Genomic DNA, 16,692 nt, shown 5'->3' on the forward strand with positions numbered 1-16,692 from the left:
GTGTCCAACTAGTGAATGTAAGTACAATATTCACTCACACTTTTAGTTCAACTCCTGAGAAAATATATCTGGCTCTTTAGCTGCTAAATGTTCACCAGCTAGTCACTAGTCAACTTCTGCTGTTTGGTGCTGGGCAGGTAGTGTACAGTGGCTTTATTAGATCTTTTTTGACTGAAAACAGCTGCCTGCTTCTGCTGGAAGCAAGGTTTGTTGGAAGTCCAAAACAGGAGCTAAAAGAGGCAAAAAAGCTCAGTAGGGCTGCTGACTTGGTGATAATTCTCTGTGGGTTCATCACTATGAGCAACTCCTTCACATTACACATAGTCATTTGATCAATTGGTAATATAAAATATGTATTAGTGCAGCTTTAATATAAAGTTAACAGTTCTCTATACATGAGTTACAACATGCAAAATTAGGTATGGTTGTTTAAATTCCAAAGTATCTCAGGTATTGATTTCATCACCAGGAAGAACCCTTCTAAATTATTTCTTTGTTCCCTTTCTTCTAGGCTGCTGATCAAGAATGGTAACAGCATAGATGCAGCTGCCCTGTATGATTCATATGAGGTGGAGTATCTGCCCAATGAAGGTCTACTCAGCACATCCAGGCATCTTTTCATTGAGCTGACTACAGACACTACAGGCACATCCACTGGCATTGCCATTAGGTACCAAGGTATGCACCAAGAGCTATGGATAAATGAAGGGACGTGGTGACATGATGTTTGTCATGCTAGTCATGCTTAGCATCAGTCAGAAACGTTGGCCTGCTGTTATCAATTTAAAGATATAATGAACAGACCTTCAACAGAATTAAGTGTAAAAGCTTCCTGTAGCATGAATGGCTGGAGACACTGACTGGTGAATGGAGGGCAGGAGTTCCAGCGATGATGAAAGTCAGGTAATCAAGGGCGATACCACCACCAAAAGAAGTGCTGTATGGGCTATATAAAGGCAGTGAACGGTCCAAACGCTTTCAAATATTGAAAAGATGGTGGAAGGGATCTGAAGACTGGAAGAAAACTGTGTTTTTAGAGGTTTGGCAGGTTTCTAAAAGGTGGAACTACAGTAGTAATGAAGGAAGACTTCGTGTAGGTGCGTAAATGGAGGTCTTCTCTCGTAGTCTCAAGTATTCATGCTGACAAGGTGTCTGGATTTGAACATAAATAAACTAGTCTAATGTGCTAAAGTTAATTACAATTCTGATATTTGTATGATGATCATATTGGAAAAGTTTATGTAAACTTCAAATAGGATTATAATCTTGCAATGTATCACATTTCACTTTAATTAAAGTGTTAAATTACTCTCTCTTGTGACAAAATACTATGGAAGAAATCATTTGAATTCCATAAATAGCTAAAATACTCTAAAATATGAATATAGCATCTGTAGATTTCTCATGCTTTGATTTAGCTTTAGTGTTCACCACTATTTATGTTGGTTACTGAAGCCTAACAAGAATATACAGCTCTATCAGCAATTTTAAATATTTGTATATATGTTCTGTGTGTGTACCGTGAAGGGAGCTACAACTTTAATTTCATTGTGCAGCCTTGTGTTGTAGACTGACAAATAAATGTAGCTTGAACCTTGAACATCAGCCTCAGCGGAATGAATGTGTGTACAAAATTTCATGGAAATCCACCTGATAGTGGTTGAAATATTTCAATCTGGACCATAGTGGTGGACCGACAGACCAACCAACAGATCAACCCATCGACTTTGCCATCCCTAGAGATGCCACTGGCATGGCTAAAAGCCCTAATTTGGTCCAAAGGGAGAAGCTGAGGAGAAAGGAGCAACCACCATAGCTGAGTGTGATAAACTGAGACTGATGCCATGAAACATACTGGATGGCTTTAAACCTTAATATCTCCTCAATGGAATTTGTTGTGCAGGAGAGAACAAAAGCCCCATATCTAAAATACTCTTAGATAATCAAAATACATTTTTCACTTTCATTACTGCCTTATTTGCAGTTTTTGCAATCAACATGTTATTGGGTGCATTTAATCACATCTATAATCAGTTGCTTTTGTAGTCATTTTATGGAATTTCTCCAGTAAAGCTATGTCATAGTTTTTGCCTCTCTGGTGCTTGGGAATAAAAGAATCAAGGACAGTCTTTCAGGTACACAATATTAACTTGCAGCCTCTGCTGGCATAACCTTATACATGAGAATTCACAATGTATTTTAAAGTAAGTTTCAAGCAACGCTGTTTCAAGGAACAGGGATTCATCTAAAGGTTAGGGTGAGATATCACTTAGCTTCTCTTATCTTTTGTTCTCACATTTGTCTTTGCACTCACCATAAAATAGGCGGTTCATCTCTGGTCCACGAGGACCACTTGGAAATACAATCAGTGTAATCTTCTTAGGCCTCTGCTTCACTGCCGCACATGGGATTAAGTCCAAAGGGAACGACAGACCTCATTATGGCCATTAGCAGGACATAATGCTGTTCAGCTCGTCTAAAAGATTTGATGGTCCCTCCTTTATCCTGACTATTCTTTCTCTGGTCGAGACCGACGTCCTGTGTGCTTCGCTGCTCCCATGCTATATGTGCCCCCAGATACAGCTTGCAGATGCTACCAGGCGTAGAGGTTGTCAGCCTGGTACTGAGAGATTCCCTGCCATACCACTGATTGGGGGAGTGTTGCGGACAGCAGAGAGTAGAGACTGCCGCTGCTGCTTTGCCTTGCCTTGCTCACTTTAATGTTCTTGCTCAATTAGTATTGATTTTATGCCTTGTTTTAGCTGATTATTGTCTTGTTTCAACAAAAACAGCCTTTTGATAATTCTGTTCAACATTTTATTGTAATTTTGGTGGTTCTTTTAGATTTTTTTTAGTTTTGATAGTTTAACCCCAAGTATTTTAATATATCTTAATTTGAGACTACTATCAACTTAAAAAAATGTTTGCTTCAACTGTAATAATTATATTCTTGTAGGGGGTGCTTGCATCTATATTAATGCAGGGGTGTGTGGTATGGCAATTGCTTCCTTTCCCTTTGTTATTTGCATGCATGCACCTTAAGCGTGCCCTTGTACTTATTTTATCTGTTTTTTTATTACAGTGTGCTTTGTGTGGAGTCAGTAGGCCATTTGTCTGACAGACCTCCCCTTTGTAATCAGTTGTAATCATATTTCAGTCTTGATCAAAATGGTGGACAAACTGACATCACCATCTCTAGAGCCATAATTGAATGGCTCTCACAAGTATTACACACATTTAGAATCCATCTTCATTGCAGCTAATAAAAGCTTTTACATCAGTTGTTCCAAACACCTGGTATAATGCAGGACAGTTCTAGGTGCCATATTTGTTAATTTTTTTCTTACTGTTCCTCACAGGAAACCAGGGGCCTTGAAATAAATCTGATAACTAGCCAGTTGTTTCCAAATGCAATATGATATGCTTTTGGGTAAAAGCTGAAAATGTCTTTGTACCACAGCCTTTGCAGCGGGCCACTGCTACGAACCCTTCGTGAAGTATGGTAACCTGACCAGTAGCGACAACACTTGGGCAGTGGGAGCTGTGGTGGAGTTTGCCTGTGACCCTGGCTATACTCTGGAACAGGGATCTATCACCATTGAATGCATGGACCCTAACAATCCCCAGTGGAATGAGACCGAGCCTGCCTGCAGAGGTCTGTATGTCTGTGTATGTGTTTTGTGTGTACTGTAGCGATCCATCCACATTCAATTACATCCTGTTTTTAATCACTCTTAGTACATTACATGTTTTATTTTAGGCATTTAGCTGACACTATTCACTTAAAATGAGTAGACAGTGGGTCAGTATCTCGCTTAGGGACATTTCAGTAGGACTCATGGCTGTTGGTACTGTTGTTGCTGGTTGGGTCCAACTTTACTAACAATGAGTGTTTGGGGCTGCAAAGCCACAAGCATACAGTGTGATTTAATTAGATCAGACAGGGCCCGAGAACAACTTATGCTGCAGTTTTAGTCAGCCAACACAATGGCAACAACCAATAAATAGTAAAATAGCATAGACTGGTCATTTTCACATAAACTGTTAATATACACCTCAATGTTTTAGTGCCACTCTATAGTTCACACAGCCACACACCACACATTTTGGTATGGATACCATTCAGTACTACAACAAATACATTGGCTGTTCAAGTTACCGCCATCTTTAATGGACTTTGTTTTATGCTTGATTACAACAAAGCATTTTCATCCAGGTGAAATGAACACTTAAACAAAGCAAATGTAGGAAGGTCAAACCCAATACATGAATTTTTTCATGTATTGGGCATGAATTTTATTAGAACCGTTCAGTCCTCCTCAGGTACAGGTAAATAAGTCACAGTTTTCCAATGGAGAGAGTGATGATACCACATCTTGCAACAATGCTACCTTGAACTTTGGGCACCCTGTAAGTTCTACACCTTGCCCTTGTTCTTAAAGTTTTAATTATTTGAACTTTAACCCTTCCCACTGACCTTTCAAACTACGTCGAATCAGATTACAGCTGACCAAGAAGTTTCCATGAATATAGTCTAATTGAATGCCTGGTCAGATTTGAGATCTTGTTTACTTATTCCTTGATCAGACAGTTCCTGATTTAAATCAAAATGTTGCCAGTTTTAGACTGTATTTTATTTAGGCAAAATTCTAAAATTAACTTTACACTCACTGTCTGTCTTAATATCCATGGTTGTGTATTTTCCAGCTGTGTGTAGTGGCGAGATCACAGATTCAGCTGGAGTGGTGCTGTCGCCTAACTGGCCTGAAGCCTACGATAAAGGCCAGGACTGTATCTGGGGAGTCCACGTTGAGGAAGACAAGAGGATCATGCTGGACATTCAAGTGTATGTATCTACTTTCCACATGTGCAGTTTGATCTGCCTCCTCACCCTTTGCCTTTTGATATGCATGAAACCGATTCACTACAAACCATTTCCTTGGTTAATTTGAATCTAATCATCACAAATCCCACTTCATCTCCTGTGCTTATATGTACGCCAGCCCCTGGCTTCCAACAGTGCCATAGAAGCAGTTTGAAGATTACAAAGAGCTACCTCACCATGACTGGTAGAACACATTAAAACGCGACACGCTGCTAATGAAATAGTGCTTGGCTTGTGAATGAGATGCGTAAGTGCCACACAGACAAAGGTTAATTAGGTGCAGTGGAGAAAACTAATTATATCAGGGAGGGTTTGTTTGGTAGTCCCACCACCACCACCCTTCCCCCCACTCCTGTAATGACTGCTTTGTGGAGTAGAGGGTGCAAGTGTACAGCATGGGAGTGTGTTTCCTGTGATTGCCAATCACAAGAAACCAGTGCCAAGGTGAAGAAACAGAACAACACCCCCCACTGTGTCAGAGCCCGATAAGTCAGTCAGCCGTAGAAAATCATTTTCCATTTGCAAGAAAATGAAGGAGCGCTCATTTGCATAGGCTGCATCTTAAGCTCTGTTTTTTTTCTTTCTCTCTCTCTCTCTCTCTCTGAACAGCACCTGTGCTCTTGTTGTACTTTAAGAAGCACTGATTAATGGCTTCCTCTGGTTTTTGAAAGGATGTCTGTTGACATAAGTAATTGCTGCTGTTCATTTAGCAGAGCAGGAGATTTCAGTAGAAGTGAAGGTACTCTTTGAAAACATTTAGACAATGTGTAAAATCTTGTGTAAATATGGAACCAAAATCAAAGAGAAGACATGTTATGTTACCTATAGTATCATACGTATGTTTTTGTGAAAAGAATGTTTTACCTTTTTTATTTTAACTTCACAAGTTCTAGGATTTTCTGTAAGCCTACCATGACAAGGTAGTGTAAAGTAAATGAGTGATCAAATCAAATTAATCTCTCTCTCTCTCATGATGTTTTACATCCTTCCACATCCTTATATTGATTTTCAACCGTCATCACCTGATAGAACATTGATACTGGACAATTCTGCAAAACCCTGAATCACGTTCAATGAACTGAGGTTAAAGTTATCACTTCCCAGGAATTTATGACTCTTTTTAAGTGTACAGACAAAAGCATGGGGAGAGAGAGGGGAACACAACATGCAGCAAAGGTCTCCAGCCAGAAATGATTCTGGTACACTGCTTTTTATATGGTACACATTCTAACCACTAGACCACCAGCATGCCCAGTTCCTCTTAAAAGTACACTGTCTTTGAGGTGGAAAAAAAATACCAACCATACAGAATCATTTGATCCTCTGTTTTTCAGCATATCCTTTTCCAAGTTTTAAGTCAGAGTGGTTATATGGAGTACATAGTCTTTATAGTGCTGACCAGAAGTTGGAGCCATTTCAGCATGTTATTTTTGTGGTTTGAGGAATGGGATCATTGTTCTTGGGCACAGTTGTAGTGTTCGGGCGATCTTTTGCACTCTTTGCTCCCCCTGTTGAATGCGAATGAGAAGCTCTGAGTTAAAATTTTGATGCACTCGTCTAGGTTGCCTTCTGTTTTTACCATGCGCTCACAGTAATTAGCTTTAGGAGTAGCAGTGAGTGATCTGTGGCCTGTGTTTTGTCTTTCATGTTTCATACAGGGTGCCTTAACCTCTGACTGTTGGCAGTTGTTGGGGCCAGTAGATGAAGAAATATATTTTATATTTTTTCTATATTTTGATTTGCAGTTAAAGGTGCCCTGTTGAGTTTTCTTGAAAACGAACCAAGTTTTCTTTCCATTCACTATTTCTCAACAAAGCACATTGCATGTATCTGCGTGTATCTTTGAGGCCTAACAAACATGGTGAATGCATTTCCTTTAGAATAAAACATTTGCAAAGCTGATTTAAACTTACATTGTTAACGTCTATGTTTTCTTGCTGAAAGTCCCAGCCTTTCCTGACACATTGCTATGTTTCTTGGTGCACTACCACTACCAACTGTCATTCAGTGGAGTAGCATGGAACTGGCAGCAGGAAAAAACTGAGACCCACTCATCAAATCATTGCTCCATAGCTCCACTAATCAAACGCTCCACAAGGAGGCTTTAATATTCTCCCAAAAAGATGGTAACATTTACAGACATATCCGGTCTCTATCAATGAAATTAAATGTGACATAGGATAGGGGTAGTGCAACAAATCCAGCAATTTAGCTTTTTTGTTGTATTGTTGGAAAGCAGGATAACTAATTTCATCATAATGCATTACATGCTAGTGTAGATTAATGTAAAGGTTTTGGGTTTGAATGAAGTCTAAAACCTTGACGTCATTATGTCCCCCACCTCTTCTGAAGCCAAACCCATTCTTTGCATGACCTATTCTCAAGCAACCATGAGGTCAAAATATAAATCGTAGCCCCCTGGAGGCAATGCTCTGTCAAAAGTAATATTATCAGTTTGGTGTTCATTTTTGTGTTGTGGTATGTGATAAATATTGCAGCCTTTTGGGATTGTTAGTGGGGATTTAGACTTTTAGTCTTGTTCATTGTGTGTATTGTGAGCATCTGTGTTTACCAGCCATTAGAGGGCGCTAGGGCGCCGCCCTCTCTGAGCCCTGAGCCATAAAAAAACCCCATTACTACTACTACTACTACTACTATTACTACTACTACTAATAATAATAATAATAATAATAATAATAATAATAACAATAATAATAATAATAATAAATTAAACAAATTGTCAATATCTGTGTCTTTGAAATATGGCATGCACCCAGTAATATGTGTAAAATAAGATAGCAAAACATCTGCGCAACATATATTGTATATTATTTTTCCTACACGTCCCCTCCACCTGTCTGCATGTCTCAGCAGCTCTGGGGCGATGGGGAAATCGCCCACAGGAGGCAAAGTGTGCACCAAAGTGCCATATTTTGCTTTCCATGCTTGCTTTTTCACGGGGACAGATCCAGATCCTGGACAGTCCAGGAATGAGGGATATGATGCACCTGTCTGAGAAAGTAAGGAAACATGAGAACACCAGGACACACATGGATAATTCTATCAAGCTAATGTTAGCCATGTTAGGCAGAGTGAACGTCTCTACGCAGATGACTGCCACAGGATCGCGGTGAGGAAACACAATGAGGAGGTGGATAAAAACAGACTCATTTTATCCAAATTAATCAATTGTATGAAGTTTTATGGGGCTTTTGAGTTGGCCGTGTGTCAGCATGACGAGATTGACTCCTCGGACAACCCTGGCATTTTCAGGGGATTTGTGGATTTTGCTGCCTCCCACCTTGACAGTTAACTTACCGTTTTAAAGGCAGTCAAAGACGGTACAAACCGAGTTGTTGGACTGCATGCTGTCAGTGCTAAAGGATTACAATCAGGAGGAAGTAAAATGCGCAGATTTTATCGCCACTGAAGCAGACGAGACGACCCCCCACTGCCAGCTGGTGCTTGTGCTAAGCTACATCGATGCCAAGAGTAACATCCAACAGTGGTTTTTCGAGTTCATTACCAACCGCCGACACCATCGCTACCAGCTTCAAATGGACAATGAATAACCAGGTATCAAGCTGATGTAGTCAAACTCTGACTGCAGTGTACATTTGTTCATGTTCAGCCCCAATGTGTGTTTTGTGCGATGTGCATAGTTGACATTTTAAAACAAATGTGTGAGACATCAACTGATACTTACAAGATTGTTTATGTTATTATTTTGGGCATTTCCTTCTGTTAACTGTTTTGTATTGGTTATCAGGGACAATATATTTTTGAGTATAATTCAATTGAATTCACTTGTGAGAGAGTTCTGAAGCAGAAGTTTGCTGGAGTTTACTATCTCTACACCTTAGAGCCCAAGCTAATGTCCATTCAAGTGTCTGAACAGCAACTTTACACCACTAATTGCATTAAATCATACTCAGATGATTTTCCACCAGCCGCCACTGGTGTGTACGGGGATAAACTGTAAAAAGTCTGCAGCTCAAACTAAACTTGAGGTGTCAGCACACTGTGGTCCAGTTTCCCAGAAAGCACTTGTGGGAATTTACCAAAATAGAGATTTCCACAGAGAGAAGCATTCTAATCTAGCACCAAGCCTCAGCACTGTCTGAGCATATGCCTAGCAGGTGTCTGAGCATTTATATGAAGTTTTTCAATAGCAGCTGTTCTCCCTGAACGCTCAGGGTTAGACAGTGTACAGAGATATATGAGGCCTTTAACAAGGTCCCTGGTTATTGGTTCCTCACATTCCTCACAGACACCTGTGCACATGTGCACATAACTCCTGCTCCATCTATGTAATGGCAGGAGAGACATTATCACTGGGGTGTATCAAATGACTTTTATAGATGGCCTTCAAATGAAAGAGGAGGGAGTGAAAGCTGTGATTAAAGTGAAAGTGAAATGAATGAAACCACCCTCTCTCCCACAAAGTATAGAGTACTGTCCACTGCTTCTGGATGGAAATAAAAAAACATTGCCTTTTTAAATAACAGTAACTATTAAAGTGGTTATTATTCTACATTATTAAAGGAACAATCCACCTCACATGCTGTTAAATTGTAAGATGATGTCAGTTTGTGATGTTGAGTGCATTCACAGACTCATTTGGTGACATTGGTTGACATTCATCCTGCACCTGGATGTTTTAGTTTTATGTGTCCTTCTCTGTTCTCACATGATTCTATGCAAGCATTGGCGTCTTTACATAATGCTTCTGAACTCTGACAAAAGATCGCACTAAAAATGTACTTTGGTTGGTTAAATAAAGACTATAAACTGGTTAAACAGCAGCTATCTGTGAACACCAGATCATATCCACTCACTGATTGTCTAGCATTGCTTGATTGCACTTTTTAGAAACTTGCCAGCTTTACCTCCTCTGGACCGCCTCGACTGCCGCTAACTTAGTTAAGTTTGTTTTAAGCCTGGTGACTAGGCTAGCCGGTTACTTTTATCAGGATTTGGCATGACACAGCGAAACATCATCATGGCTGTGTGTGGACAGTGCCAGCTGTCATACTCACGGTTGGAAGATGACATCAGACGGCTGAAACGGAGCTTAAGAACAAGGATGAACTAATCCTGAGGTTTTCATCCGTTGCCACTGCCCAGGCCAAACATCTCTCCAATAAATTGTTCATTCTCAATGATCTAATTACATCCCATAACCTCGACATCCTATATCTTACTGAGACCTGGCTCAGTTTGGTTTTGTGCTGTGTTTTTGTATTGTAGTATATCTTTATTTATCTATTCATTAATATTTTCCGTGTGTGTATCTGTGAAGCACTTTGTAACTGTGTGTTTTAAAAAGTGCTATACAAATAAAGCTTTACTTACTTACTTACTTACTTACTTACTTACCCCGCACAGATGTTTTCAGCTGGGCGGAGCAATGCTAGGAATTATGTGAGGTTTTCATGCACTAAAAAGACTGATAAAGGTGTAAGTTGTCCTGCCCTAAAAAGTGCTACAAAGCTAACAGAGGGAAATGTCAATCAAGCACAGACTGTACATGCCCACACAGTCCTGAGAAAAGGTCTAATCAGGCACAAAAAGTAAAACACCTGTGTAGGTGTACCACTGTAGCATTTCAACAACATTCAAATTTGACCAGTTGTTGATCCTAGCAACAAATAAACTCCACCAAGAAAATAGTTTGCAGTTGCTCTTTTTAAAGAACTACTGTGTAGTTCAATATTTTGGGACATATGCTCATCCACTTTTTTTTTTTTTGGAGAGTGAAATGTTCAGATGGATATCAATCTCATGTCTGTGTGTTCAGTACGGAGCCTGAGTTAGGACGTGGTTAGCCTAGCCTAGCATAAAGACTGGAAGTAGGAGGAAACAGCTAGCCTGACTGTTCAAAATTCAAATATATGGACTTCCGGTTAGCATTTGCATGGAATAGATGCAAGAATCTATAGCTCCCATTACCTCTTAATTTATTCCGACTGAACCCCCTTAAATTAATTTGAGAAAAGTGCAGTGTTTTTTGGTTTTATAGTTAACACAAAAGAAATAGACCACAGAATATGACCACGAAAGCCAGGAAATCCAGTAAAAAAGATAACTCTGCACCTCACTTAACATTGGCAGCCATTACCACTGGCCATTACCACGCTGCTCGAACAGCACTGAGAGGCGCACTTCAGAGCCCTAGAATCGAAATTTGATCAAGTCCGGACCACTGACTCCGACGACATGAGCCAGCGTGTGACTGAACTTGACAGTCTCTGCTCCAACTTGCGGGAAGATAACTCCAAACTGAAAGCCCAAGTTATTGATGTGGAGGGACAAAGCAGACAGCAGAACATCCTTATGCTAGGACTACCGGAATCCATTGAAGGCAGACTTCCAAGTGACTTCTTCTCGAGCCTGCTTATCGAGGACTTTGGAAACGAGCTAATTCCCTCCCCACCTGAGATCGACGGAATTCACCGCACCCTGGCAGCTAAACCCGGCCTGGACAGAGACCATGCCTGGTTCTCCTCTGTCTACACTGCTATCAGGTAAAAGACCTCCTTGTTCGAGAAGCCCGCAGACGGGTAAAATTTAAATACTGTGGACACCAAACCAGAAGAGGGTAGGGGGTGTTTTTTTTCCCCAACTGGTATTTTCTTAGGGATTTTATTTTATTTTTATTATTTTATATTTGACTTATTTTGCTGTTAACTGCCACTCTACGACAGCTGATAAATATTACCCATGGCCATACCAGCCTTCACAAAAATTATAACTAATGGGTAGCAATGTAAACTTCTTAAGCTGGAATATAAAGGGTTTAAACCACTCAGTTAAGAGGAAAAACATGTTTTTAGATCTTAAAGAGCTCAATCAAGAAATAGTTTTTTGCAAGAAACTCACTTACGTGGACTAGATCACTCTCGTATCCTGACAGGTTGGGTGGGGCAGCTCTTCTACTCTATTCCTTTCAAGCAAAAGCAATAGGAGTGGCGGTTTTGATTATTGAAAACATACCTTTCGAAACCTTTAATGTTATTGATGATAAGAATGGACATTATATAATTATTTCAGGAAAACTGTTAATAAAAAACATAATAATAAAAACTGTATTTATATAGCACCTTCCAGAAACAAAGTCACAAAGTGCTTTACAATAAAAACAATAATAAGAATCAACAACATCCAAAACATAAGATATAAAAAAGGAATAAAATAATTTAAATAGTATTATTACCATCAGTTAAAAAAAGCCATAAGATAAGAGTGAGTTTTAAGAAGACATTTAAAAGAGGACACTGAGTTTGCCTGCCTGAGATCTTCAGGCAAGGAGTTCCACAGTTGAGGGGCCCGAACAGCAAAGGGCCGGTCACCTTTAGTGACAAGCCGAGATTTTGGAACCATTAGTAGGCCCCTGCCAGAGGATCTCAAGCGATCAGGCTCACAGGGAGTAAGCAGATCACAGATATAGACAAGAGCCTGACCATTCAAGGCTTTAAAAACAAGCAGTGAAATCTTAAAATCAATTCTAAAACTCACAGGTAACCAGTGAAGGGCAGCAAGGATCGGTGTGATGTGATCGCTTATCTTATTACATTGTTAAAAGCCTGGCAGCAGTGTTTTGTATATGTTGCAGTCTTTGGAAGTTTTGCCTGCTGATACCAGAATAAAGTGCATTGCACTAGTCTAGTTTGGAGGAGATAAAAGCATGGATAACCTTTTCTAAATCTGCAGAGGAAAGGAATAACCTGGGGTCTCGTTTATAAAACAGTGCATAGGATCCTTACTAAAAGTGTACGAGCACACAAAAGCTGAAAATTTCATGTGGCAAAAATAATTCAATTAAAAAAACTGTGCATACACACACCTCCAGGCAACTATCCATATATAAATCACAGTCCACCTGTGAGACGGGAGGAAGAACAGAAACATTATTGTGTGTTGATGATATCAACAATATATAATATATATATATCTCTGGTAATAGCTGGTTGCCAGAAACCTCAGAGTGGTTAGTAGCCTACTTGTATTTGTACCAGGATGGCGCGGTTCCGTTGGATTGGTCTGTATAATGCTGGACCCAGTTCAACACAAAGATCCAAGAGCACGGCTCTGGGGAATCTAAATCCGCGTAGGCCTATTAGCCAGTCATCAACATCGGCCAGGGAATCTTCGTGGTCCCTGAACACTCATTCGCTCCTGACCCTTCCATTCGCGTTGTCCTCTGCAGTGGCATCTCATCCATAATGCAGCATTACGCACGAGTCTCAACGCAGTATTTCTATGTTTACAGCAATCACACTGATTACTTCGCACTTTCCCTCACTGATCACGTCAATCAGTGGTATCCCCCACCATGGGAAATCATTAGAAGGTGGAAGTTTGACAAGTGAACACATTTTTTTATGTCGGTTTTATCATGCTTGGCCTGCATTATAATTAGCACTGATAATGAGGATATGGAGTGTAGCGATTGTGTGAGAGCTGTCACTTTATTTCCAGACTTTGCTAATTTACACAATCCAGATGTGCAGGTGGTGAAGATGTGCCGGGTGAGTCGAGATGAGAAGGCAGAATGTGTGTGTGCGCCACCACGATGTCCCCAGTGTCCTCTGTGCGCCTGACAGCACAGTCCTGTTCACTGCAGCAATGTTACACGCAAAAGCTAAGTGAAAACTAAAATCGTACTTGGTGATAAATGTACAGTATTCGAAGATTTTATTAAAAACTGCTCTGTTTTACTATTCTTTAATGCTATTTTATGTTATCTTGGATTTCTAAAACCGATGATGATTTCATCAGTCTGGCTTTCTTCTCTGCGCGCCAGGGGTGGGGAATGTGATGGTAAGAGAGCACTGATGAAATATTGAACTTTGATTTAAGATTTGAGTTGGCTTACAGTGGTGTGCAAAAGTGTTTGCCCCCTTCCTGATTTCTTATTTTTTTTGCATGTTTGTCACACTTCAATGTTTTTAAATGAAGGTTGTTATTATTAAGGTAAAACTAAATCCAAACCTACATGGCCCTGTATGAAAAAGTGATTGCCCCCTAAACCTACTAACTGGTGATAGCAGCAACAACTGCAATCAAGCGTTTGCGATAACTTGCAATGAGTCTTTTACAGCGCTGTGGAGGAATTTTGGCCCACTCATCTTTGCAGAATTGTTGTAATTCAGCCACATTGGAGGGTTTTCAAGCATGAACTGCCTTTTTAAGGTCATGCCACAGCATCTCAATAGGATTCAGGTCAGGACTTTGTCTAGGCCGCTCCAAAGTCTTCATTTTGTTCTTCTTCAGCCATTCAGAGGTGGACTTGCTGGTGTGTTTTGGATCATTGTCCTGCTGCAGAACCCAAGTTCGCTTCAGCTTGAGGTCATGAACAGATGGCCGGACATTCCCCTTTAGGAGTTTTTGGTAGACAGCAGAATTCATGGTTCCATTTATCACAGCAAGTCTTCCAGGTCCTGAAGCAGCAAAACAGCCCCAGACCATCACACTACCGCCACCATATTTTACTGTTGGTATGATGTTCTTTTTCTGAAATGCGTTGTGTTACTTTTACACCAGATGTAATGGGACACACACCTTCCAAAAAGTTCAACTTTTGTCTCGTCAGTCCACAGAGTATTTTCCCAAAAGTCTTGGGGATCATCAAGATGTTTTCTGGCAAAAATGAGACGAGCTTTAATGTTCTTTTTGCTCAGCAGTGGTTTTCGTCTTGGAGCTCTGCCATGCAGGCCATTCTTTCCCAGTCTCTTTCTTATGGTGGAGTCATGAACACTGACCTTAACTGAGGCAAGTGAGGCCTGCAGTTCTTTGGATGTTGTTGTGGGGTCTCTGAATGGCTGAAGAAGAACAAAATGAAGACTTTGGAGTGGCCTAGTGGAGATAAGTTGAGCAAACTGTTTGCGAATGTTTATTCAACAACTGTTGCATAATACCCGAAACTTATATAGATTCAGATGTGAATTTGATACAGCATTCTAGTGAGGCTGACAGACGAAGAAGAACAAAATGAAGACTTTGGAGTGGCCTAGTCAAAGTCCTGACCTGAATACTATTGAGATGCTGTGGCATGACCTTAAAAAGGCATTTTATGCTCAAAAACCCTCCAATGTGGCTGAATTACAACAATTATGCAAAGATGAGTGGGCCAAAATTCCTCCACAGCGCTGTAGAAGACTCATTGCAAGTTATCGCAAACGCTTGATTGCAGTTGTTGCTAGGTTTAGGGGGCAATCACTTTTTCACACAGGGCCATGTAGGTTTGATAATAACAACTTTCATTTAAAAACTGCATTTTGTGTTTACTTGTGTTATCTTTGACTAATATTTAAATTAGTTTGATGATCTGAAACATTTAAGTGTGACAAACATGCAAAAAAATAAGAAATCAGGAAGGGGGCAAACACTTTTTCACACCACTGTATATCTTTTACAATTGAAAGTTGCTTAAGGAATAGTTATGGCTCACTACAAGCACAAGTACAAATAACACTGCTGGTTTTAATGTTTATGATAACGTGGATCTATAATTAACATTTGATATTAAATGAAATTGATGAGTTTACTTACAGATGCGCACATTCTCCCATCAAGTTTGTTTTTATAGATCACAACTTTTGCATGGGAAGTGGCGTACGCCTCCTTCAGCCACCATTTTGAGCATATGCAACGGTTATAAATGAGACCCCAGATCTAGATTAAGTGTCTCAGTTGGACAAAGCAGGACTGCACCACTTTAGTCACCTGAGCATCTAAAGACAACTCAAACATAACACCTATGTTTCAGGTCTTCTTATTAACATTATTGGATAAGGCACCCAGAATAGAGGAGAGATTGTTAATACTGCTCTCCCCCTCTGTCTCTCTCTCTCTCTCAACTCAACTGGTCGAGGCAGATGGCTGCCCACCCAGAGCCTAGGTTCTGCTCGAGGTTTATGCCTGGGAATGGAAGGCATTGGCCAAGGCCAGTAACAGCGGTACTAACCCTATTGAAATCGCTCAGATATATATATATATTTATATATATATATTTTTTTTTTGGGGGCCAAGCCCGAGTAGGCTGGGAACCACGAATGCAAGGCATTCCAAACTTCAAAAAATCACAAAATATTACCCATACGTCCTACAGAGCTGACATTGTTTCAGCAGATCCACTGATGTGTGACAAAAGTTTGCCTCACTGCAACCTATGGTCAATTCAGAATACGTGAAAAAAATATGAAATGTGAAAAAATCAATAAACATCTATATTGCCACAGGTCTGTCCGATTAACACGAAACTTGCCTCAGTAGTTTCTTATGCCGCACTGAGGCTCTGTGCAAGATTTGGCAACAATCGGCCACTAGGTGGTGCTTTTATTGCAAAATCATGAAATATGTGAACATTTTTTCGAACCTTTTTGAACTCCTCCTAGGCGGTGAGTCCGATCAGCACGAAACTGTGCACATAGAATCTATGGACGCTCATGATCAACAGTTATTAAAATTATTTTGATACTCCAAAAATGCACAAGTTATAAAGCAAACACAGGAAGTGATGTCATATCTCCATGTAACTCCGATTAACACAAAGGTTAGGCCAGTAGTTTCCCTTGCCACACTGAGAACCTGTGCACAATGTGGCGCCCATTGGCCACTAGGTGGCGCTTTTGTTGCAAAATCATAAAATATGCTAAAATTATTTTTCCACACCACTGTCTTTGAACTAAATGATGATCTCATGATGATTTAATCAGTACACAAACAGTAATGTAAAAATGACAGTTTGAGGTTTAAGGGGGAATCGTGTCCTGGTGCTAAGTGCAACAATTTGTACTTAATTC

The 16,692-nt window shown here is 40.1% G+C and overlaps 1 protein-coding gene across 6 annotated transcripts in view; it reads left to right on the plus strand.

Moving 5' to 3' along the window:
- The window catches only part of sez6b (seizure related 6 homolog b), a 313,597-nt gene that overhangs the window by 251,305 nt on the left and 45,600 nt on the right, over nucleotides 1-16,692 (plus strand). For all 6 annotated transcript variants that reach the window (XM_044201744.1, XM_044201746.1, XM_044201743.1 and 3 more), the window contains exons 7-9: nucleotides 512-678; nucleotides 3,461-3,655; nucleotides 4,708-4,846. In XM_044201744.1, coding sequence (XP_044057679.1) covers nucleotides 512-678; nucleotides 3,461-3,655; nucleotides 4,708-4,846 — 501 coding nt within the window. The remainder of the gene's footprint in view (nucleotides 1-511; nucleotides 679-3,460; nucleotides 3,656-4,707; nucleotides 4,847-16,692) is intronic.

This window comes from Siniperca chuatsi, linkage group LG7 (genome assembly GCF_020085105.1).
Source record: "Siniperca chuatsi isolate FFG_IHB_CAS linkage group LG7, ASM2008510v1, whole genome shotgun sequence".
NCBI classification, from domain to species: Eukaryota; Metazoa; Chordata; class Actinopteri; order Centrarchiformes; family Sinipercidae; genus Siniperca; species Siniperca chuatsi.